The sequence below is a fragment of the Ascaphus truei genome, chromosome 3 (assembly GCF_040206685.1).
Source record: "Ascaphus truei isolate aAscTru1 chromosome 3, aAscTru1.hap1, whole genome shotgun sequence".
Lineage (NCBI taxonomy): Eukaryota > Metazoa > Chordata > Amphibia > Anura > Ascaphidae > Ascaphus > Ascaphus truei.
In genome coordinates, this window is record NC_134485.1 from 146332340 (window position 1) to 146357935 (window position 25596).

At 44.5% G+C, this 25596-nt stretch overlaps 1 protein-coding gene across 3 annotated transcripts in view; it reads left to right on the forward strand.

Moving 5' to 3' along the window:
- The window catches only part of BCAS3 (BCAS3 microtubule associated cell migration factor), a 1601451-nt gene that overhangs the window by 794325 nt on the left and 781530 nt on the right, over positions 1-25596 (forward strand). For all 3 annotated transcript variants that reach the window (XM_075589630.1, XM_075589629.1, XM_075589631.1), the window contains one exon: positions 18044-18144. In XM_075589630.1, the coding sequence (XP_075445745.1) occupies positions 18044-18144 (101 nt within the window). The remainder of the gene's footprint in view (positions 1-18043; positions 18145-25596) is intronic.

The following is a 25596-nucleotide window of genomic DNA, read 5'->3' on the forward strand; positions in this document are numbered from 1 at the left end:
CCAATATTACTGCTACTGTATGTTTTTTCAAGTACACTCAAGAAGTACTGTTTTTATAAGCATGATTGCCGCTTAAAATGACGTGTAGTCTTTACCCCCCCCCCCCCTCTTTTCTTTCTAACGCATGATGGGGCAAGCTATGTTATTTTAGGACAAATATTTATTGTATTTTAAACAGGGTGATTCAACTTGAGCTTCATCGTAGGAATGTAATAAAAAAAATTCCAGCACTGTGAGGAAGGGCCTCTCTTACCTCATCAGGTCTATTCCATTCATAATTCTGGTTGCTAGGACACAGGGAAGGCGGGAGGTGTAGAGGAAACCCTGTTCATTTTACTAAATCCTGTTTTAAATTATGAGCTAATGACCATTTGGCTAGGGCTTTGTTGCAAAAGTTTGCAGTATTGCAAAAAGAAAAATATGAACTACACCTACAGCTGGGGTGCGCAAAGTTTTTTTGGTGCTCCCCCCCTGCCGGCTCTCGTCCTTTGATGTGCCCCCCTCCTTACCTCGCGCAGGGTCGTGTGACGTCACGTGACACGCGACGTCACGTGACACGCGGCGTCATTTGACGTCGCGTTGCCATGGTCACGCATCCTGCAGCCGGCTGAACCTCAGTAAGTAGAGGTTGCAGAGGCCTCGCGCGGTCCCCGGCATTTAATTGAAATGCCTTGGGGAAGAGCGCGGGACCTCTGCAATCGCCCGCGCCCCCCCAACAAAAATCTCACGCCCCCAGTTTGCGCACCGTTGACCTACAGTACTTCATGTCATGACTTTCACGTTCTTTAGAAAGCAGAGAATATACTTATCTTTGAAATGCATTACATACTTATATTTGAATTTAATATAAAATGGGTCAATCTGATGTACGTACATCTAAGATGCTAGTAAGCTGTGAATTGAAAGATACATTAAACTAACACAATATCTCGTCCTGTTTTAAAGTCTCTCTCTTGTAGAAATAAATTCACAATAGACTGGGGTAAACATACAAAAAAAAAATATGCAGAACTGGAATAAAATTATACAGTTACTATAGCTTGGCAGTAATTAAATGTGCAATCCTAATTAGTTGTTGAGTTATTTAGGTGCTCGTTTAGGACTCATTTCTAGCTAAGGGAGCAGTGCTGATTTCCATTTTACAGTGATCAGATATGCGTTTTAAAGCAGCATAAAGTTCACGGAAAAGCAGAGGAAAAACGTTTCTCCAGAATCAAAAAGTATTGGAGAATTGAAGCATCTGACTAGAAAACACAAATTTGTAACCAAAATTTACATTTTTTACTGAATAAATGGGACTCTGCTTACATCAAATAATGGTTATCGAGTGAACAAAATGACACCCGATCTGGCAAAAACTCTCATGCAGATTTATAGGAGTTAATGCCAGACAGGGTGTGCTAACTTCTACTGGCGTTTATAAATCTGCCCCCTATGAAAGAAATGGGGGTTGTGCTTGTGATTACATAAGGGGGACTTGTGGAAATGTGGTAAGTACTTCCACTGTTAAACAGCCAGAGAATGGGAACATTTTGCTTGTCAAAGCGGTAGACTTCCCAATTAAAGTTTTAAAAAGTGTGTAGAGTGGAATGCAACATTTGCCTTTTTAATTTAGAGCTTTTGTGCCTCTGTGTTGAACATATTGACCATCCCATAGTACCTGATCCTGCAAATCCTTGCCGTTGCTATGCAGCATACTTCAGTCCTACAGCAAGCGGTAATCACATCAATCCACATCACAGTAAAGCAGATCTGGGTAAACAAATGAAGGAACGAGGGAACTTGAGCCTAGTGTCTGTCTCTGAATTCTTTTTCATTACGTAGAAAAGAAGGAGCCAGCTTAACAGCTACCTGATGACTGCAGTACTGAGGTGTAAGTCAGCCCCATAATGGAGTAACCAGAAGATGTTTGCATTCTAACAAATTTAAACATTGCATGCAATTGTCTGAGAAATGTAGAGGCTCGCCAACCAGGAAAAAAGGGAAAAGTAGGCTGATATTTGCTGTACAGATAACTATATTGACCCACTTTTTGGCTTCAGGGTATAGCAAAGCCTGAAAAGAAGCAGGAAACCTCTATTCAATATGCTATGAAGCCATCTTCATCTTTCTCGAGAAGATTTCAGCTTTATTCATATAAATGGGGTTGAAGGGGGGCCCGCGCTTGACGTCAATGCGGTTGCACGCAAGCTAGGGAAGCTCCGGTGCACCCCGCTTGGAAAATTAGTTAAAATTCCCCGATCGCTGCTTCGTTTATCCCCGCGAGACATCTGACCAGGAACTGGCGGGGAAGAAGACACCGAAGCCGGGAACCCCGGATCTCCCGTTTCAGCCGGGGACAGCAAGCAGCACCAGAGAAAAGAAAAAACAAAGCTGGCGCCGCTGAGCACACAGGAACACGTGCCTGCAGGCAATAACAAGGGAGAAAGGCAAGTAACGGATCTTGAGGGGGATATCCCTAACAGAAAAGCCACACTAAGAAATCAGCCAGAGAGGGCCTCGGCAGGAGGAGGCAGTGATTGGAGCTGCCACTGACAGAGATTTGACTATGACAGAGGGAGACAGTGATTACTAAACAGGACCTCCTGAACATGCTTAAAGAAATGCAAGCAAGTTTTCCGCCAGCTCTGGATAGAGCCGTAAGAGAATTTAAAACAGAAGTCTCTGTATTAGCTAAAAGAACTATGGAGCTTGAAAATAAGATGGACATTTCCCTACAAAATGAAGTAAATACTGACAACGAGGTCCAGCGTCTTAATGATGAGATAAGAGCTATGAGGGACGGAATGGACGATATGGAGAGCAGGGAGCGAAGGCAGAATTTGCAAATCCGACATGCCCCTGAGTCGGGGTCGGCGGAAGCCCTCCAGCCATATCTTAAGAGACTGTTTATGTCAATTGACCCTCAGCTACAGGACGGCGATCTTCTGATGGATAGAGCACACAGAGCCCTTGGACCGAGATTTGATGATCCCAAAAGAAGCAGAGATGTGGTCCTAAGACTCCACCAATATGCAACCATGGAAAAGATTATAAAAGGTTGCAGAAACAGTGGCTCAATTGAATTTGCAAACAGCTCTATCCAGATCTTCTAGGATCTGTCCAGGATGACAATTGAAAGGAGGAGAGGGCTATGATCAGTAATAGCGGTACTTCAAGAAAAGGGTATTCGCTACCGAAGGACTTTTCCATTCCGCCTTGTAGTCCACCATGATGGCAGACAGATTTCGATCCGGTACCCTGAACAATCAGCATCCTTTCAATCGGCGTCGGGTCTGACCCCCAAGTATGGAGCGGGCCAACGACAAAGACCTTGTGGTGACGACGCAGACGATAATCGATCGGCTGAGTGTGCAGGAAATAAAAGACCCAAGACCGTCTGTGCCTTTGAGAGTCTCCAGTAAAACCACTCTTCTGTGTTTCTCTAAAACTTTGGAAGATTTAACTGAAATCCACGGCTGCTTTCTCCAATAGACGTTCCGTCTATATACGATGATAGTGAGAAATCTACGCCGATTCTATAACCATGTTTGCTTCCCCTCTGTTTTTTTTTCTCCCCCTTTTTCTTCTTTTTTATACCTTATAACTTTTGTAGGGACTGTTTCATCAGAGTTTTTGAGTTGACCATCTATATCTTGGAAGTTGGTCTGCTGATTGGTGAAATAAAAATGACGATTGTGCTGTTTGCAAGACCCTGCTACGGCCAGGATTCAGGTGCGATCAAGGGACTGAGAATAGAGGAAGGCGGGGTGCGTGGGGTGGGAAGAAGCCCTGTATGCCCGACATCAGGTCACCCCCAGTAGGGCCATATGCCCGCCAAGCCAAATAGGGCCTGGCCGCAAATTACGGATGAGAGGCTGGTTACACACATTTTTTTTTTTTGTAGTTTCATTTTTGTTTTTGGTGTTCTTTTTTTTGTAAGTATCAAAATTCCCGGAGAGGGAAAGTTCCTTTATTTTTTTTCCTACACCCACCTGTCCCCCACAAACATCAATCATTTTCATTCACAACTTTCACATGAGAGAGAGAGGCACGATATTGGGAATAACTAGTCAAGTGCCATTGAAGTTAGTATCCATGAATGTTAAAGGCCTTAATAGCAATGGTAAGCGCAGATTAACCCTAAAAGAATTTAGGAATCTGAAAGCAAATATTGTTTTTCTACAAGAGACACATTTTGACACCTAGGAGCCCCCAAATCCTTTCAGTGGCACTTACCCTATAGCATTCTACTCGTCTTTTACAAGTAAGAAAAGGGAGGTTGCGATATTGATAACTCAAGGTGTTCTGTTCCAGACACTGGAGATCAAAAGGGATAAAGGAGGGAGGTCCCTGGTGGTCCACGGGCTCCTCCCAGGCCAACAGATTACGCTAGTAAATAGTTACGCTCCCAACGAGGGTTAAATTGATTTTTTAAGAGAAACATTGGAATCTCTGGGGGAAAATAGAGATCAGCAACTGATCCTGAGAGGTGATTTTAATATGGTACCAGATCCAGACATGGACAAGTTCAGCCACTCAGAACACCCACACTTGACAATGACCTACAGTGTAGCAAAATAAATTTAGACTGCCCACATAAAGGACAGAGGGACTATTCTTTTTACTTGCCCCCACATGATTCGTATTCGAGAATTGATAATATATTTGTTTCCCCAAGTATCTTGGAAGTATTGGTCCACTCAGATATATGGCCTATTACATGGTCAGACCACGCCCCCGTGGCGATCTTGCTAGATCTCCCATTTATTAGGATGCGATCATTCCATTGGAGGATGAACGTCTCACTATTAAACTACCTAGAGATTAGCACTCAAATTGGAGAGTCGCTTAAAAATTATCTCCATATTAATAACGGGTCTGTAGAATCAACAGCAGTATTATGGGAAGCACATAAGGCCACGATTAGAGGACAGCTTATTTCAATAGCAACGTACAGAAATAGGATAAAAATAGAGAAACAAAACATTTTAACAGAAAAAATTGTACCGTTAGAATAGTCGCAAAAAAAAAATCCGTCAAGGAAAGGCTATAAAATTTGAAGTCAGGCAAGAGTAGAACTCAAGAGCTTACAATTAGAAGGGGTAAAGAAGACCCTGAAGTAGACTAAACAAATGTATTATGATAAAGGAGATAAGGCTGACCGTCTGCTGGCAAATAAACTCAGAGGGATTAGGTCAAGAACTTTGGTCCCTGCCATTAGAATTAAAGGAGGAGAAGTGACATACAATCCCTCTAAGATAGCAGAGGAATTTGCTAAATTCTATACGGACCTCTATACCCTAGATCAGCGGTGCGCAAACTGGGGGACGATTTGTCTGGGGGGGCGTGTGCCGTCGCATAAGTCTTGCTCTGTTCCCCAAGGCATTTAAATTAATGCCGTGGGATCGCATGAGGCCTCTGCAACAAGAAAACTTACCATGATTCAGACGCTTGTGACACGTCTCCATGGCATTGCAGCGTCAAATGACGCAGCGGGGTCAGGTGGCGTGACGTCACAGGCTTCAAATTACCAGATGTCACGTGACCCCGGAGCGTCATGGGTACTGGCTGCCTGCTATATAAGGCTGTAGTTACTAGTGGGAGTCGCCGAGCAAACTTATTACGTTTGCAGCTCTTGTTGGTCTTTGCAGTCACGCTTTACCCTTTTGCCTGTTTTGATTCCCCTGTTGCTGACCCCGGACCGTGACCCCGACCTCGCTGCTTTCTGCCTGCCTTGACCTCTGCCTGTCTTCTGGACTTTGCAACACGGCCGCCAGCCCTGACCTCTGCCTGTCTCCTGGACTTTGAACTCTGCCGCCAGCCCTGACCCCTGCCTGCTTACCGACTACGGATACTCATGCAGGACTCTGTCCCTGGGCTCTGATCGGTTTATTTGCATCCATACCTCAGCCCTGTGGGTCCGCTTCCTGATTTGAGATGAGCTCCATCACAGGATCAGAGCAGATCGCTGAAAGCCTTGAAGGTCCCAAGTTGTTTATAGTAAGGGGGCCTGCACACCCTAGAACTTGGCACTTTCAGAACTACCAAAAGTGGAGAGGAGCTCTACTTCCAATTCAGGGGGATGTATCAACAAGAGGCGGAGGCGGGCCCAGGCAGTATCTCCATACTAAGACACCATGGGAAATAAAGATGGGCTACATATATATATTTTCCTAATATTTTGAATAGGTCATTTTAAATTGCCATTACGAATCGTCCTTTTTTGGCCTGACCCGCAGAAATCCTCGTGGCAGAGGAACCGGACGATCCAGGGCTGATTTAAATCCGCACAAAAAAGTTTCCCGTCTCTAATCGGGATGAGTGTATCTTTTTAACTGTGTAAGAGACTTGGAGTAATATAAAATAACTTTGGGGTTCTAAATGTCTTTTGTTACACATTTGTAGCACTGCAACCCCCCCCCCCCCCCCCTCTGGAGATTTTGCCTAGGCTACAGGTCCGTGTGGTGATGGTTACCTGTGAGGGTCCTGGAGAGATGAGCTTCCGTGATGTTGTGGAGAACTGGACAGGCTTTAGGGGATCCTCATGTTCTTTTCATTGGGGACAGTGCCTCCAGTCACAGTAGACTCCAGCAGAGCTGGAGGCAGTCCCTACCATGACAGTCTTTTCTCCTATACTTCTGTCCAATAGACTGCGACCTAGTCAGAAGTATATAAAAATGATCTGTATTTGGTGCAGCCACTGCAGGTGGTATTACAGCATTTGCATCCTTGTGGAGAATGGGTTCCAGACCCCTGGATGGTGCGAGCCAGCAGATAATGTTGAGGCCTTATGCTATGCACAGATCTTGAGCTCCTCAGCCCCAGTAGGGGCTGAGCTCCTCTCCATTCCCGGCTGGGAATGAACTCCAACTCAGACTGACTATCATTTGGAATGCATCCTCCCTAATGCAGAAAGGGGAAGGCACAAGGTCTGCACCATGATTGGCTGCAACACAGGCCCAGTGTCACCTCCTCTCTTTCCACTCAGGGAGGCTGCGTAAGAGGGGGGAAAGAGGGGTAAACCCCACAGGGTATCCTATCACTGTCTGTAGCTATCAGAACTTACGTGACAGGAAGGCAGAAAGATAGTCTGGACCAGCCATGGCTATACATAGAACCTGCTTTTATTCACCTTCCCCTCTATCCATCCCCCCACCCAAACAATTGGTCTGTGTATAAATGTTAACACTGCTGTCCCTCTTGTGAACTTGCAGCTAGAACATTTTAATTGAAGGCAGCATGAGACAGTACACGCACGCATTTTTTTCTCCTGTTAGGAATGTATTCCGTTTCCCTGAAGAACTAAGAAAACAGGAAACAATAATGATGTGTGCATGCTCACTGAAAATAACTGTGCAACTATTCCATGCGATTCATTGAAAGATTGCAGGCATACACAGCTCACTCTTGCAAAATTATTATGGATTTCAATGCTGTTGATTGGTGTCATACTTAAGTACATACATGTGCATAGACCCATAGCATAGCACAGGTAACTTTTCTATGCATTTGATAGCCCTCATACTGTATGTACAATCAAATCTACAATGTGAATGGTGAATCTGGTTAATATTTTAGATGTGAAATGTTATGCACAATCTCATTTATAGCAACCATACCTTATATAAATATGTTTTACCAGATGAAATGTAATACCTGTCTTATAGTTTATATCTAGATGTGTAAACTTACAGGCAGATATACTGTATAATGTATCAGTAATTTTGGTTTTGTGACAAAGGTTAAAATGAGATATCACTGGGATTCAAAAAATGTGTTCCATATCCACATACAGTATCCCCTTAAGGCTGGCAAAAAACTTTTTCTTTTTACAGAAGCATCTGATTATTGCTGATACCGATTTTAATATTGGGGAAGAGCTTCTCAGTCCACTCGCAGTCATATTGCAAACATATCCTACAACAAGAGGATATTTAATTTCCATAGAAATATTTCAGGCTGTCAGCATGATGACATAACAATCTAGTCGTTGCTGGCAGGACTAGGATTTGGCTTTTCTTTATTGAAAAGCCGCTTCCCTCACATTTTTGCCCCTGGGAGGGTGAAAGACAGAGACTGGGAGAGCCACTCGAATTTCTATTGGTCTAAACCGTTTCGAAACATCTGTTGTAGCTACAGATAGTGTGCACTGCTAACCTCTTTTGGTAACTGCCTGCAGTTGTTCAGATGTGCCCTGAAAAGAAAAAGGAATCACACCAAAAGTGAGAGGTCAACTAAATGTTTGTAAAAGCTTTGCACACCAATTGAGAAATAACTTAAAGCAGCATTGCTGCTTTTATGAAAATGTAGTTATCACTCTATACGAATAGAATTTGACTTAAGTTCTTCTGGCAACCGTCTAACTCTGCAAATGTAAAAAAAAAATACTTTTTTGTCTCAGTGCCTAGGTAACTGCCTTGTGCCTAGATTCCATTAAATCAGAGCAAATAACATTACCTAAAAAAAGGAACGCTGTTATTTTTCTTGCGTTAAAGCCCTATTATCCCAAGGTAATCATATGCAAAAATAACAACCGTAATTGATCTTATTAGCATAAGCTTAACATCACCTTATTTCAGGAGGTATCTCAGGCGTGTTCATAGTTATCTCACCACGTGGAGTATAGATTAATCCATGGGTGCGCAAAGTGGTGGGTGCGAGTTTTTTCTGGGGGGGCGCAGCAGCTGCAGAGGCCCCACGCTCTTCCCCACGGCATTTAAATTAAGTGCCGGGGGATCCCGTGAGGCCTCTGCAGTGTCTCCTACCTTGTCTTCGGCAACGCAGCATCCAATGACGCCCCGGGGTCATGTGACTCGTCGCCATTGCAACGTCATTTGATGCCGGATTTTAGGTAAGGTGTGGTTGGGTGTGAGCACAAGGGCTGACAGGCAGGGGTGGCGCAGCGCACAAAGTTTGCGCACCCCTCGATAAATCCATTTGGAAGTATATATGTTAATGGGCACCTTCCTAAATTGGCCGTCCCCTCCCTCTCTCTTCTCCCCCCTCCCCCTCTAGTAAAAGCCCTATTTCAGTGTCTGGATGGGAGAAACGCCAGAGGTAAATTTGACTTCATTAACATAACGTTCTTTTACAGCGTTAACCTCAGTGGAGCTTAGTGAATATGAAATGCATATAATTTAGGTTGTAATGAGCTTATTTGCATATCATTTACAATAATGACCATTATAAGTAACACTATGCTTTTTATAGGAGCAAATCCAGTCCTCAAGGACTCCTAACAGGCTGTCAGGGTTCTGCTCGCCACAAACCAGGACCGGACCGCGAGGCTGAGGTGGGGTTGTAAAAGCACCGACCTGAGACCGCGCAGGCTGATCCGGATTGCGCAGTTCGTAGTCATATGTCGCAGGATCAGGATTGGAGAAGACAGCGTCGTCGTTGTAGAAGCCAGGGTCAGGACAGGAGACATCAGGATAAACATTGTTCAGGCAAGAGTTCGGCAACAGATAGTCAGGAGAGCCCCGCTTCAGCTTAGGAGCGCGGGGTTGGCCTCTGCGCGAGCGACGACCATGACCCATGGTACTGGTCACAGGAGATGGTAGGCAGACCAGAATAGCACACCGCTTTGCTGCACGGGTGCACCAGCGCAAGAGTCCTGAGCGGCTGGGGAATCCTCTGTAACAGCGCAGGAACCAGGACACGGCCTCTCTATATTAGGGAAAGAGTAGGCCCCAGGAACCAGGAAGCTGAAGATCCACAGGGAAACCTCCGCTACAGTGCAGGAATCAGGAGACTGAAGAGCGCGGGGGATACCTTTGCCTCAGTGCAGGAAAGCAGGAAGCTGAAGACATAGGGGATACCTTTGCTTCAGCGCAGGAGAACAAGCGGGAACTTGAAGGAAGCTGAAAGACGCAGGGCGGAACCTCCGTATCAGCATAGGAGAACAAGCGGCTTGAAGGGAGCTGAAGGACGCAGGGCGGAACCTGGTTTCAGCATAGGAGAACAAGCGGCTTGAAGGAAGCTGAAGGACGCAGGGCGGAACCTGGTATCAGCATAGGAGAACAAGCGAGGGCTTGTGGCAAAACAGTAGACATCCAGTTAGGACTATGCTCGGCAGGGAGCATTATGGGAAGACAGTACTTAAAGGCCAGCGGGCCAATCCCCGGAGGGGGGTGTGAAGGTACTGCTCCAATGAATGAATGCAAGGATAGGTTGCAGTGATAGGCTGCACAGCTGCAGTAGATACCAGAGGGAGTGTGTATTGCTTTGATGAGTGAATCCAGGCTGCAGCAAACCTCAGGAGAGCTGATCCAGAACTGCACCGGTCTGCAAGGTAAGGCAACCAGTAAACCGTGGAGCGGATTCCTTACAGTACCCCCCCCCTTCACGCGAGACCTCCGGGCGAACATGAGCACTCATAGAGTTGGAGGACCGGGAATTGTTGCTGAACAGTCTAGGATTGGGGTTAGAGTCGTACTCCAGAGACTCATGATTAGTCCTTAGTGTACCCCCACCCCCCGGTGAGAACTGTGGCCAGACAGGACCATCCATGGGCCTTGGGGACATTGAGTTGTTCCTAAAATTCTTTAGGTAGAAAGGGCATCCGTAAACGAGCAGTTCTTTAGTGAGTACAGTTCTAAGAAATAAGAGTAGTAGAAGAAACATCCTTGGTACATGGCTCGCCCCGCAAAATGACTTGGAAATCCAGGGTTGTGAAGAACCAGAGGGTTCCAGAGCAGAAACGGCAGAAGAACCCCTACAGGAAGCCCAGTCTTTAATAAAGGAACCTGAATCTAGGATCAGCGGCCCTGATAATTGATCGAATACACCAGGAGGAACTTTGTAACAGAAAAAGTCTTGGCTGACCACTGCATGTTGAAATTTGCGAGAAATTTTTCCTCTAGAAGGCTCCCAGGTAATGGTTAGTAAGGGTATAGGCTGGTTGGAAGCATCTCCCGGTATTGGTATGGAAGGTGACAAGGCAAGCAGTAAACCCGGCATAGGGACTGAAATCTTGGGATACATACAGAGTATTTCCAAGTGAGAGGAAATAACAGGGGCAACCGAAAATTCCGAGGGACAAAACCATGGTTTAGCAGGAGCAGAGAAGCAAACAACAGTAGAGCTCTCCAATACTGGGAAATCTTCATTGGGAGATAGTATTGTCAGTGAATCAGGAATAGTCCTTGGGATCTTCAAATCAGTAGCTTGAGAAAAAGGCAGAGCCAGGGTAGTGGTGGGAGGGAAGCTAACATCAGAAGCTGAAGTCTGTACCTCAGTGACAGAGCCTTGAGAATCAACAAGCAGCAAGTATGAACTATGAAAACTCTTAATGACAGGCACCTTAGGAGTACAAGGAGTCTTTTCCGAAACTGCAATGGCCCTAACCACAGGGGTACCTAACCTGTCAAAAACATGAATAGGTGTGTTTTCTAGTGCAAAATCTCTGATCACAGGACTCCTAACCGATAGTGAGGGTGTCTGGGTTTGATTAGAGAAAAAATCAGATGTATTGATAAGTGACTTAGAAACAACTACTGAGGTTCTAGATTTGCTGGACATGTGAGAAAAAATACCCTTTAAGACAGGAGCTTTAATTTCCTCCCAGAGTAACCCCATGTTTGCTGGGACATATTTAGACACAGTACTGAGGGACTGGGTTTCAGCAAAGGCAGGACAGCTAAATAGCTCAGATTTAAACCCCAGGACTTGTAATATGTGCATGGTGACCTCAGACAGTACTAAGGGAGTGACCAGAGATATACTGATCCCCAAAGGATTAGCCTGGAGAGAGAAATCAGGGGGACCCCCAGACAGGATACTCATTGTAGAAAGAGCTTCAGAATCAGAAGGAGAATCATTACCTCTCAGAGTCTCAAAACTAGTAAGACACAATTCAGCGAAAAGGGAAACCGTGTGCAAGCTTTTTACTAATCTATATGAAAAAGCGTCACTTTTGGGAGAAAACCGTGTGTCAGCAAACATTCCTGGGAACACAATATGAACCCTAGGAGGAACATACAGACTACTGTATGCTTTTAACCCTAAGCATAAAGAGGAGAAGAACTCAGACAGTACACGGGGGTTAATCATAACTGTACTGGTCTCTGAAGTAGGTATTTGGTAAGGAATATCTGGGAAACCAGAAATTACTGCAGACTCCATAATGTGGGAACTATGCGCTGAAGCAGGGATCACCGCTATGTGGGCGACAGGCTGATTCAGTGAAATACCCGGGAGAAGGAACTCTGCGACCAAGCTTAGGGAAAAACCTGAATCCTGACTACATTTATCAGGAACCAGAACTTTAGCCGAAGTCTCCGGAGGCGAAGCTGCGGAAACTTGAGCTGAAGCAGGGGATTTATAGCAAAGAATATCTAGGGACTCCGTACGGTTATAGGAATCCCTCAATGCAACCTCTGCTGTCTGACTTGTGGACTCATTCTCTGAGGCTAAAACGAAGGCATTAACTTGGAGGCAGCAAGAATTTACAGGGGTTAATGCAGACAGTGCCTGAGAGTAAAACACAGGAAATTTTTTCTCTGTATTAGGAGAGACAAGGGATCTCTCCTCTGGAGCTAGGGGCGTGACCGTGGCTGGCAGAGAACAGGGAATTATCAAAGGAGACTCAGAGAGCTGCCCCTCAGGGGTTAATACAGAAATGACCCTGGGAACAGAACTTAGGGATTCTTTCTCTGACGGGGAAAGCGCACAGGACTGCCTAGCAGAGTTTAAAGCTGGAAAACCCTCAAGAGCTGGAGTGACAGATTCGGAGTTAGAAATAGGGGAACAAAGGGACTTATTCTCTGATACAAGAACATTAGTGCTGGGTAGAGCAACATATGTATTCTCCAGGGGGACCTCACAGGACTGATCGGCAGGGGTTAACGAAAACATATCATTGGTGTCAGGGAACCCGGCCATACACTCAGGGCAAGGATCCGTGGTAGACCAGGGATACAGCCAAGCGGCAGCGAAGCTGGCGAGGGGAGGATCCTGATCCTTTATGCAAATGTCCAATGTCATGGAAAGGATATGGAGTGTTTTTTGGGCATCAGCCAACATGTGGAGAGGGTCCACTTTTGCTATATAAATGTCTAAAGACAAGGCCAGGGAAGAGAGTTCCTTTTGGGCGTCGTCCAATTCTAAAGGGTACACATTTTCCCAAGTTAAGGGGTAACCAGGAAAGCAAATACAAGCGGCCAGCGATTGTTTTAAGTCCCGGAGGCGGTAAACCTTCATCATGAGATCACTACGGCATTTGTTTTGCAAAGGGGTTAAACCTACAAACACAATCAGATCCTCAAGCATGGGTAATATCTCACATAGAAACTGGTATTCACACTGGGACTGGTTTACAAACTGGGACAGGCTTTCAGACAGAAACTTACCAACCCTCACCACAGGGCGGTCCGAGTTTGTGGGGCCGAGCATACTGTCAGGGTTCTGCTCGCCACAAACCAGGACCGGACCGCGAGGCTGAGGTGGGGTTGTAAAAGCACCGACCTGAGACCGCGCAGGCTGATCCGGATTGCGCAGTTCGTAGTCATATGTCGCACGATCAGGATTGGAGAAGACAGCGTCGTCGTTGTAGAAGCCAGGGTCAGGACAGGAGACATCAGGATAAACATTGTTCAGGCAAGAGTTCGGCAACAGATAGTCAGGAGAGCCCCGCTTCAGCTTAGGAGCGCGGGGTTGGCCTCTGCGCGAGCGACGACCATGACCCATGGTACTGGTCACAGGAGATGGTAGGCAGACCAGAATAGCACACCGCTTTGCTGCACGGATGCACCAGTGCTACAGCGCAAGAGTCCTGAGCGGCTGGGGAATCCTCTGTAACAGCGCAGGAACCAGGACACGGCCTCTCTAGATTAGGGAAAGAGTAGGCCCCAGGAACCAGGAAGCTGAAGATCCACAGGGAAACCTCCGCTACAGTGCAGGAATCAGGAGACTGAAGAGCGCGGGGGATACCTTTGCCTCAGTGCAGGAAAGCAGGAAGCTGAAGACATAGGGGATACCTTTGCTTCAGCGCAGGAGAACAAGCGGGAACTTGAAGGAAGCTGAAAGACGCAGGGCGGAACCTCCGTATCAGCATAGGAGAACAAGCGGCTTGAAGGGAGCTGAAGGACGCAGGGCGGAACCTGGTATCAGCATAGGAGAACAAGCGGCTTGAAGGAAGCTGAAGGACGCAGGGCGGAACCTGGTATCAGCATAGGAGAACAAGCGAGGGCTTGTGGCAAAACAGTAGACATCCAGTTAGGACTATGCTCGGCAGGGAGCATTATGGGAAGACAGTACTTAAAGGCCAGCTGGCCAATCCCCGGAGGGGGGTGTGAAGGTACTGCTCCAATGAATGAATGCAAGGATAGGTTGCAGTGATAGGCTGCACAGCTGCAGTAGATACCAGAGGGAGTGTGTATTGCTTTGATGAGTGAATCCAGGCTGCAGCAAACCTCAGGAGAGCTGATCCAGAACTGCACCGGTCTGCAAGGTAAGGCAACCAGTAAACCGTGGAGCGGATTCCTTACACAGGCAAGGCAAGGATATATCTGCTTGAGCACAGGTTGCAGTCAAAATTATTGAGCCACCTGTAAAAACCTGTACTTGTAACAGGTCTTTGAGATATTGTGTAGGTAACCACTGCTTCAGTGAATACTGCATTAGGAATAGCCAGTGTTAATTTAGCTTAACACAATGTTAACTGATGTAGGTAAGAAGATTTAATTAATCTGGGCCTTGGAGTTATTAATAAAGGTGTCTGCAGCACATCATTGTGAGTCTCCAACCTTTATGAAGGTGCATCTTACAATAAAAATGCAATAACATTATTTCTCACTAATGGCGAAAAAAAGTTTGTGAACCCCTTAGGATTTTCACGTATTTTAAGCCAAAAATGTTATTAGATCTTAATCTAACACCTAATAATAGATCATGATATCCTGATCAAACAAATTAAACAAAAACATTATACTTTTTCTACATTTATTTATCCACAAAAGATTCAACATTGAATATGTGTGGAAACGTATATGAACCTTTAGATTCAGTACCCCTTGAATAGCAATAACTTCAACTAAGCGTTTCCTGTAACTGCTGGTCAGTCTCTCACATTGGGTTTGAGGAATTTTGGCCCATTCTTCCATACAGAACTGCCTCAACTAGGTGAAATTTGAGGGCTTCCTTGCATGGACAGCTCATTTTAGGTCCTGCAACAACATTTCAATGATGTTTAGGTCTCAGACTTTAACTAGGCCATTCTCGAATGCGGAATTTCTTCTTCTGCAGCCATTCTTTTGTTGATCTGCTTGTATGTTTAGGATCATTGCCTTGCTGCATGACCCACTTTCAGTTCAGCTTCAGTTCACGGACAGATGGCCTGACATTCTCCTCTAGAATCTTCTGATGCAGAATTCATGGTTGTGTCAATGATGGCAAGCCTCCCAGGTCCTGAAGCAGCAAAGGAGGCTAAAACCATCACACTCCCACCACCATGCTTGATGGTTGGGATGAAGTTCTTCTTTTCCAATGCAGTTTTGGTTTCTATCAAACATAACGTTTCTCATTCAAGCCACAAAGTTCTACCTTTGACTCGTCTGCCCAGAGAACATTGTTCCTGAAGTCTTGTGGATAATCTATGTGTTCTTTGGCGAACTTCAGACAGCAGCAATGTTCTTTTTAGAGAGCAGTGGTTTCCTCCTGGCTATCCTTCCATGAACACCATTCTTGTTCAGTCTTTTTCTAATAGTTGAGTCATGAACACTCACATTAGCGAAGGCAAGAGTGGCCTGCAGATCCTTGGATGTTACTCTGGGGTTCTTTGTGACTTCCTGGATGATTTGCCAGTTTGTTCTTGGAGAGATATTGGTAGGACGACCGCTCCCGGGTAGAGTGACTGTGGTCTTGAACTTTCTCCATTTGTCTGACAGTGTATTGCTGGAGTCCCAAATCCTTAGAAATGGTTTTGTAACCCTTTCTAGACAGATGAGCATCAACAACTGCTTTTCTGATGTCCTCAGAGATTTATTTTGATCTTGGCATGATGTGTTTCAGATTTTTATATAGGATGGGGCCTCCCAACCTCACACCTCAAGATTAACCTAATTATTTAAACACCTGATTCTAATTATCCCCTTTAATTTAGCTGATAAAACCAGAGTTTCACTTACTTTTCCACATACCCTGACTCTTAATTACTCTGTTTGTCTAATTCATACTTAATTTTGTTTCAAAAGAAATGGAATTGGTTAATATAAACCGTATTGTATATTTAAGAAAAGACTGGTTTTAATTCAAGAAGGTTATCATGGAAAAACGATGGAATTTCCGTAATTATTATTGCTGTTCACAAACTTTCTTGCCTCTGTAAATGTCCATTAACAAGTGATAATGGTCATTGCCCTTACCAACGTAGCCAGAATAAGTGTTTCCGGCACCGAGACAAGCTTCGGTAACGCAATCTCGGCTGCCCTTGTGGCAGAGAATTAACGCTGCAGGGGTCAGATCTGGAAGCATATACCCTCTGCAGCACTGTCACGGCAGACACTGTCTACAGAGCTGTGGCTTTTAACCTTTTTTAGCCAGTGCTCCGGAGACAGAGTCTGGCTACATAAGAGGAATAACACCTTTCTCTATGTTTCACAGGACAAGTGTTTACAAATGCTTAATGCCAAGATTGTAGTCACACACTGTGCAGCAAAAACATTTGATTGATTTGGAAACAAAGCTATTAAGTATTAAGAATGTACATTCTTCATTCTTTTCCTGGCCTCTACATATCATTTATACTCTGTAAACAACAGGGAGCATGTCAGTGAGCTCTGAAGCCTGATACATTTTACTCAAGTTTTGTCAGATATGGTTTGCAACAGATTGTGCTTGATGGCTGCATTAACATTTGAAAAGTAGAGAAACCACTGTCATATGTTTTTTATCCACTTCTTCCTCACTAGCTCCACCTATAAGCACGTTTACACTCAGCTTACATAAATGAATGGGAAGAGTTTCAAATCATTGTTTCATTCCCATTTTCATGTAAAAAATGTACAGGTTATAAAATGCTGTTTTGCTACTTTATTTCAGGATATTATAGAAATACTTGAAAATAAAGTATACTGGACATGAACTTCAGAGATCCATGGTTCTGAAACCTCTACCTCGGTCCTTGAACCAGGCCAGGTTTTTTGGATCACCAATGAATATTCAGTTCAAATGTACATTAGGGGCCCTTAAAGGTGTTTTTAAATGTATTAGCTATTTTCAAAATGTGGTGGGTGGTCCCCAAGAGTAAATTTGAAAAACACTGTCATAAATCACTTCTTCAGGTATTGAAAAAAGACTCAAAGGGGAAGCAGATGTACCAAAAAGGGTGTGAATGGGAGGGAATGAATACTGTAGGAAACACAAACCATTCGCTACTATATTACTTGAGACTAATGCATTAGACTGCAAACTGATGCCAAAGCAATTGTCTTTAATTTGCAAACTCCATTTCCTTTAGTTTATATGGTGTTAAATGTAAGTTGGCCAAGTGTGGGGGATGGGCCCCTAAGAAGAGAATAAAGATTCCACTTATTGGAATATACATTTTGGGTTACTAATGCATTCTTTTTTTTTTGTTTCAAATTTTTTTATTAGGCATTTGTACAACATACGGTTTTACAGGTTTACAGGTATTTCTTTGCCTAATACAGAGTTTTCTATTGGTTTTTCCATCTGGATAGCCTCGTCTTGCCTTCGGCCCCTAGTCCTGGGTCGAGCGAGCAGGCGAGAAGGAGGAAACAGAAAAAGAGAGAGGGTGGGAGAGGGGGGTGTGGGGGGGCCTCGATCTCCTCAGCTTAGTGAGTGGGGGTGGAACTCATGTCTCACCCAGTTCACGTTAGGTGTGGGTCTGTTTTATTGTGGGATTCGAATCAGCCATGGTTCCCATACTTTATAGAAAGATTTCGTTGTTCTTTTCAGGAAAGCGGTTAGTTTTTCCATCAGCATTACCTCGTGGATTCTCTTACTAATGCATTCTTTTTTTTTTTTTTACCCTCTCTATTCTTATTTTTATTCTAAAATGCTCATCAATTAAATAAATTATAAACTTTATGTTTCTGTACAGTGGTTCCGCCTGGAAGTCCTGGTTCTATCAGAAGGCATGGGTCCTTTGACAGCTTAGCATCACAGCACAGCTGCCAGGAGGATGAAGAGTGGCTTTCACAGGTAAATGGTTGAGAAGTTTTTTTTTTATGTCAAGTCTTGCTCCAAAAAAATCTTGCTAAAACAACAACTTACACAGAAGACTTTATAATAATCAAGAAAAAGAACAAATATTCATAGTTCGAAGACCACTCTAAAATATTTACCAGATGAGACACATTTGGTAAAGGACATTTCTGTAAACACCCCTACAACAGTTTATATCTCCAGTAATCTCACATTTACATGCATGAGGAATGTGAGATTTACGTGATTTTCTGTGCAAAATGCACTCGTGCACCTTGTTGAATGTAAATTAGCATGTAAAACTTATTATGCAAGTTTGCTTCATTGTCATACAAAGTTAACATATTGCACCGAATGATACAACCAGAACCAAATTGCACCTTAAAATGAAGTTGAAATAGTTTAGATATGCAAGAACAGTTTAATGAATACGGCGAGAGGCATTTCGAGAAGTTTACTATAATTTCAGCTATGTTCTGGCAACCGAGTGTTTATAGCAGCAATTTCGAATACATGTGATATATCCAGTCTCTTTTTTCTTGCAACCAAGAACCGTACCCCTATTTTAATAGCACTCCAATGCATTCCTTTTTGATCGTCCTTTGCAGTACATCATAACATTAGATGTTACATTTCTTGCATCTATTTGTAGACAGGTCTTTTAAAACACATTTTCTTGCATTGATTTGTATGACAAAAAGTCAAAGAGCACAGGGAAAGTCTGCACTTATGCTACTTCAAGCACAAGATGTTCTTTTTTGTTTAAAACAATAAGTAATAGATTTGCTAATGTAAACACCCGAGAGCAGAGATGGGCACATAGTGCTACTTTTAAATGGCACAATGTCCCCTTATCTGTAGGAACAACAAAGCCATACTGTATGGATGGTTGTAATAGTAAAATTAACCCTTTCAATTTGTTCTTTGTTTTAAGGGTTGTCTCTATGTTATACAATAATCATTTAGCCATTGCTTTAGGCAACACGCAAGAGGAAGTGTAGCTTTTACTTACAGAGCATTTGATTATTTTATTCAAGGGTTTCCCAAAGCATAGTCTGGGAATCCTAAATCTACGAGAATGGCTCCAAAGATATTGCACATTATTTTATTCTCAGACAGGGAAAAAAAAAAGTTAGACTAACCTAATGTCCTCTTTATAGGAGAATATAAGTGCTTCCAGGTTCAACAGTTTAGAATAACAATGTCACTTTATGAGATGCAAAGTGGTGTATACAGAACATTAATATTATTTTTAATAAAATAAATCTATGCTAGTAGTTCTCAAAAATATCCTTAGGCAACCTCAGCCAGGCCACATTTTTAAAGTGATATGTAAAACCAATTAATTGGTTACTCTAAAAGTCATGTAGAAACACAAAATGATAAATGAAAGAAATGTTTAATCCCTTGTTTTATTAAAGGAGGCTAGATCTCTGTTGCCAGCCACTTTCAATTGCTATAACTATATTCGGATTATGTTTTCGGGAAAATAGTTTTTTTTATTTATTAACCATAATAGAAGGCAATGAGAATGACTGTCTATCATTTTAATTTGGAGGTAATTTGGGGATGATCACACAGTTCTTGTCATAAGTAAATGTAAGGTACTCGTGTATTTGCTAATTCATTTGTTATGCTGAAATTCTGGTGTGGCTAATGTCATATAAAGCAGGACAGGCTTGGAAAATCGCAGGCCCCAATGCTAACTGTGAGTGCGGGGTCTCTTACACACCCCAAAGCCCTACCTGTGGGGTGGCCGTGCTGGAGTGGGCCCACCTGGGGGATCCTGACATGGAAGTCGTGCTCCACCAGAAGTCAGGCCGTCTGGGTGGGCCCCCTCCGTTACAGCTCCCGCTCCATAGGTGGGGTCCTGGGGGAGAGCGTGGGGACTCTGGAAGTGCGGGGCCTGGTGCAGTTGCAGTGATGGCACCACCATGAAGTTTGCCCTGCCCTAAGGATACATTTAATTATCTTTTGTTGCATTGTACCTTCACTTGTGGCAGTGAAACTGCATTCTTCTTCAAAAAAGAGACCTTTTTTCAAATGTACCCAACAATGTGAACCTGCCTGTGTTCCTCTGCCCAGTCCATTATATACATTGCTTGTCGGGCAGTCAAACAAATTGAGTCAAAGAACAGGTGCAACTAAATAAACACACATATTGCCAGGTGAGAAATGCTGTAACATCCTATGGATTTTTTTTTATGCTTTATTCTTGCCAGCAACACTCTGCTCATCCCACTGTATTTGCTTTTATGTTTTTTGATAATAAAATTGTCATTAACAATAACAGAATGCTTTGAGAAAGCCTGCCCTTCACTTCAACTTTTCAATTAGAACAGTGGGTAATGCATGTTGTCAGTGTGAAGTAGATACAATATGTTTGTCCTGCACACAACAGAAGAGTGAATAGGAACATCTGGCCATAGCCTCGATTAAACTGCAAAGGCATCTGTTTACCTCTCGGCTCTGTAACACTGATGGTTTTGAGCTTAAAATATACAGGATGCTTTATCTGTGGCCTAATTTACATTGCTGCATGAGGTAAAAGCTATCAGAGAAGCAACAATCTCTTTGGGCAGTTGGGGTAACCCAAGGAATTGTGAAAAACAAGAGGTAGCAGAAAAAATGCTTCGGTATACCTCTAGCCTTTAAGGCTCATAAATTCAGCTTTAAAGCAACATATTCTAAATGCTTGGCAGGACTTTTTTGGTCTGTTTGAGAGCTGCTCATAGCAAAAGGAGTTGGATAGGAAGGAAATAATATAAAACAGGAGAGACACAAGTGCTTTGTCGAACACATTCTCTTACTGTATAATAACAGCACATACAATGGGTGTCATATGTTGAGACAAAGCAATATGCACTATTGGAGGGGAATTTTACAAGGAGATTATTACACCAAAGAGCCAGCAAGTGAATGTTTTTGATAACAATGAAGAGCTACTTTTAGTACCAAGGTTTGGGTGAGTCTTTTGAGATGATGGTATAAAAAAAATCTGCAAATTCACCTAATGAATTGAAAGTAAAGGATGATACATACTGTACAAAAAAAAGATACTGTTAGTGGTAAATGTTATACGAAATGCAAAACAAAATTATCTAGGTGCTTGTCTCAAAGCAGCCTGGTCTAAAAGACTGCAAAAAAACATTGAAAAAACAAGATGAGAGACGACACTAAGTGAAAAACATACGGTCTACTCCTTACAACGAATGAACATAAACTCCTAACTTGTGCCGAATAGATAACTGTTTACCTCCTAATAATAATGTAACCCCTCCTTATTTCCGTAGATATATTAATATGTGGATACTAGGGAAGAGGCCTGAGTCCACCTCCTCTGTGTGTAAGACAGTCTATTCAGCCGGCAAAGGGCCAGACAGGGGTCAAACAATGGAGAGAGACACGTATCTTTTGGTTAACAATACTTTATATATTTGGAAAAAACACAATGTACACCATGTACTGGGGCCCTCAGAATCAGAGGACCACACACACAATACTTATGACAATATTATAGAGAGGATAAAGTTGAAACCCTACTGAACAATTTTCCCTCATTGTCTCTTACTCAGTCCCGGGGGCCCAGATGCTAATTAATGGATAGGTCTCTGTTGGTGCCAGCACAGCGTTGGAGCTTGTGTGAAATGTAGGTGTCTTAATAGGAGCAGGCCTGGTACTTCGCAAAGAAGGATGGTAGAGGGGAGACTTCCAGTGACGTCATTGGGAATTGACATTTAGAAGGGGAGCTCCTGAGACCCTCGCATGTATAACATAAAATAAGCGAAATCTCAACTCACAAAAAACAACAAAAACCACATCCCAAAGCCGCAAGAACACCCCAGCAAAGCCCAAACAACCCACAGCACAGGAGTTTAGACAGTTTTTTGGAGGCTCCAACACATGGCAGCATCAGGCGATCGGGCCCAGGTGGAGAAGGAGACATATGCACCGCAGGCCCGAGATGGAGGAGAGGATGAAGGAGGCGAAATAACAAGGCCATACCTGGAGGAAGAAAAAAAACGCCGTCTGTGTAGCTCAAAAGGCAGACAACCCAGTGGCACGGAGCCTGATGTATTTTGTAGAGTGGAGACTAATGGAGGATGAGAGGGGAGAGAGAATTGGAGAGTAACTGCTAGCAAGTCTATTTGTATTTGAATACAGCTGCATAAGATACAGTATGGTTGGACCGTTATGGAGTTGCTGGTACTCACAATATTGCCGTCCTCCGGTGCTCTCACTCTCTCCCGGCGTCACGTGTACCAGACAGGAAGGTGACGTCACTCCACGGCGCGGGCACGATCTGCAGTATGTAGAAACAAGGTAGAAGATCAATGCAGCAGCCGCTCCAAGAACTGGGACTCACCAGGGGAAAGACAGTGAAGACTCACTGGTGAGTCGTAGAGAAGAAAGGAGCCCCACGCCTCCAATTGGCGCAACTCAAAAAACTCCGGCAAAATGAAAGCTGCGTACAGCTATGCAAATGAAATCAACAATCACCACAGCTGTCAGTTTATGATGTCCCCTGCCGACACTTAAACTTCACAGTGGTATGGCATCACCCAAAACCTCTAGCACGAGGTATATGTAAATTGAGCAGCCAAAATAAATCCTTATAGGAAAACTCACTGTTATGTTGTGGGTGGACGTCTGGCAGCTTCGGCGTGCTCCCACCGATATGGGTCATATGATACAAGAGGGGATGAGGCTGAGCATCTGCCCGATGAGAAGGTAACAGACCGGGACTACTGAAATCACTACAAAAGCTTTATTGGCATAGGAAGCAACATTGACACACTCTTACGCGTGAGTCCCAGTTCTTGGAGCAGCTGCTGCATTGATATTCTACCTTGTTGCTCCATACCTGGAGGAGCTAATCTCCAGAATGTGCGACAGAATGAGACAAACATTTCAGGCTGACCTCCGATCAGCAATAACAGAATTAAAAGAGGAAATCTCGACCATAGGTCAATGGAGTACAGACTTGGAATCGAAAATGGAGGAATCCCTCCAAATGCAAGTGGCCATGGATGATGAGGTTTTAAAACTATATTCTGAAATCAAACTTCTCAAAGAGACTCAAGAAGATCATGAGAACAAGGAGAGGAGGCAGAATATCAGGATATGAAATATACCAGAATCCATAACAAAGGAGGAATTAAAACCTTAACTGAACAGGCTATTCTCAGTCATCAACCCGGAACTACAGGAGAGAGAATTAGAGATGGACCGGGCTCACAGAGCACTGGGGCCGAGAGTGGAAGACCAAAACATAGCAGAGACGTTATCGCCAGACTACACCATTATACCACAAAAGAAAAGCTAATCAACGGCTGCAGAGAAAGGAGTGACATCCCATTTGAAAACAGCACTCTACAAATCTTCAATGACTTATCCAAGATCACCGTAACAAGAAGAGAGCTAAAGCCGATCCCTTCTTTACTAAGAAAAAGAGGGATTAAATATACATGGGGGTTCCCAGTCAAACTAATGGTATTTAAAATTGGAAACAAACTACACTATGGTTTCCAGAAGAAAGAGAGGGTTTCCTACATACCCTTGGGATCTCGCCGTTGGAGGGTTCCGGCCCGTCGCAGAGGAACAGGTGACCTGGCCGCTCCAGACACCCGCCACGTACATCTGAGAGATTGGCCACCCTAAACCACCGGGGGCCCTCGCAGGGTCGATGAGACCAAAGACCGGCGGGATCGGGGAAGACTTCCCTTCCCCCTTTCCCTCTTCCTCTCCCCCCCTCTTCCTCTCCCCGCGCAACACAGCAGACCACTGTAGGCGGTCCCCTAGAACTTGGTTAAACCTGAAATAAAAGGTAAAAAATAAAAACACTAATCCCCCTTGGCCTGTAGCGACGTGACTGGACGGCATGCAACCCTCATGGACAATGGAGGCCAGGCGCTTGAACTCCGGATAGACCGAGAGACGGACCAACAGCCTGAAGGATGACGGAGGCGATGACCCCCCTCCCGCATGGCTGGCACAAGTAGCACTGCGACGAGGAGCGAAGCTGAGTCATGGGCTCTGGGACTGGGAGGGCCTAGTCCTGTTGCAGATGGCCCTGGATGCACCCCCCCTCATCCTACCCCCCTGGTCCCGGCTGCAGCATGGCTGAGGGCCAGTGGGTCTTTTGGGTGCAGGGGGGGGGTGGCCGATAGCGATGGTCTGTTCCGACTGCCAAGCAACTCGGGCCTGGCAGCGATGAAGCCCCGGAAGGGTTGAATGGATACCTTGGATCGGGATGTCGGGTGAGAGCTAACTGACATGGACTGTCGGCTGCATGGAATAGGGCCCATAGAGGAAAGAGAGTACTCGGAGCCGACCCCTCTCTATCTACGTAATGGCGGCCCGGCTAAGGCTCCAACAGGTATAGACATAGCAGGATCTCCTTCATGAAGTCGAGGGGCAGTGTAAGAGACATGTGCAGAGGTAAAACCAGGGAGACAGATTTGGTAAAAATAAAGCCATGGCTTTATTCAGCCCATTATTTTAAACAATTCAGAAACCAAAAAAATAAACAAATAAACAGCCTTTCCCTTTTTAAGGGATAACTCACTTCCCCATTCCCTATCTGCAGGGCTGGGAGGATAAGCCCCTTACCTCACCCCAAAGTCTAAACAGGTACCTGTAAGTAGGGGCTCTTTGTGTAGTCTCAGAGCCTGGTTAGTGTCCTTTGAGGGGCCAGCGTCTGGCGAGTTCCAGGGTTCGCTGTGCCCTGGAATAGAGAGGTCTGAGTCCTTGTGTCTTAATATCAGCCCACAGTCTTTCTGTGTGCTGAAGACAATCATCTCCTTTGGCAGTACAGCTGTGACTGTGCTCAGGATTCTCTCTCTGGCAGTTCCCAGCATGAGACTTTTCTACAGGTCTGATTAGCCAGGTGGAGTCTGGTTAATTGTCTAGCTGCAATTAACCAGCTCCCTGCTGGATTCCTCAAACCACTACAGGCTTATATTGAAGCCTTATTTAAACAGGGGAAAAGTCCCTCTTACAGGCAGTTATACGAAGTTCCGGAAGGGCTGGAGAATACGCGAGTGCTGGAGTTTTAGGGATTGGTGCAGTCTGGAGGGTATCCAGTCTAGTAGTAATGGTGTTCAAAGAAGAGAAGATTAGGGCCAGTTGCTGGGCTTGGTCTGAAAGTTGCTTCTCATGGTTTCCTAGGAGATTCCCTTGGGCAAAAATAACCTTCCATACCTCACCTGGGTCCATGTCTGGCCAGAATATAATGTAACGATGCTCATCTCTAGACAGGAAGTGACCCACAGGGCTGAGGTAGGATATACAATCACCGACCTGAGCTGTGAGTCCTGAATTGAGAATAGAGTAGTCCGGGTCACAGGCTGGGATCGAGGTAGGCGGCAATGAAGTAAGGTCGGGATCACAGGCAGTGGTCGAGGCAGAGGGGCAAGGTCGTGGTCACAGGCTGGAATCTAGACTGGG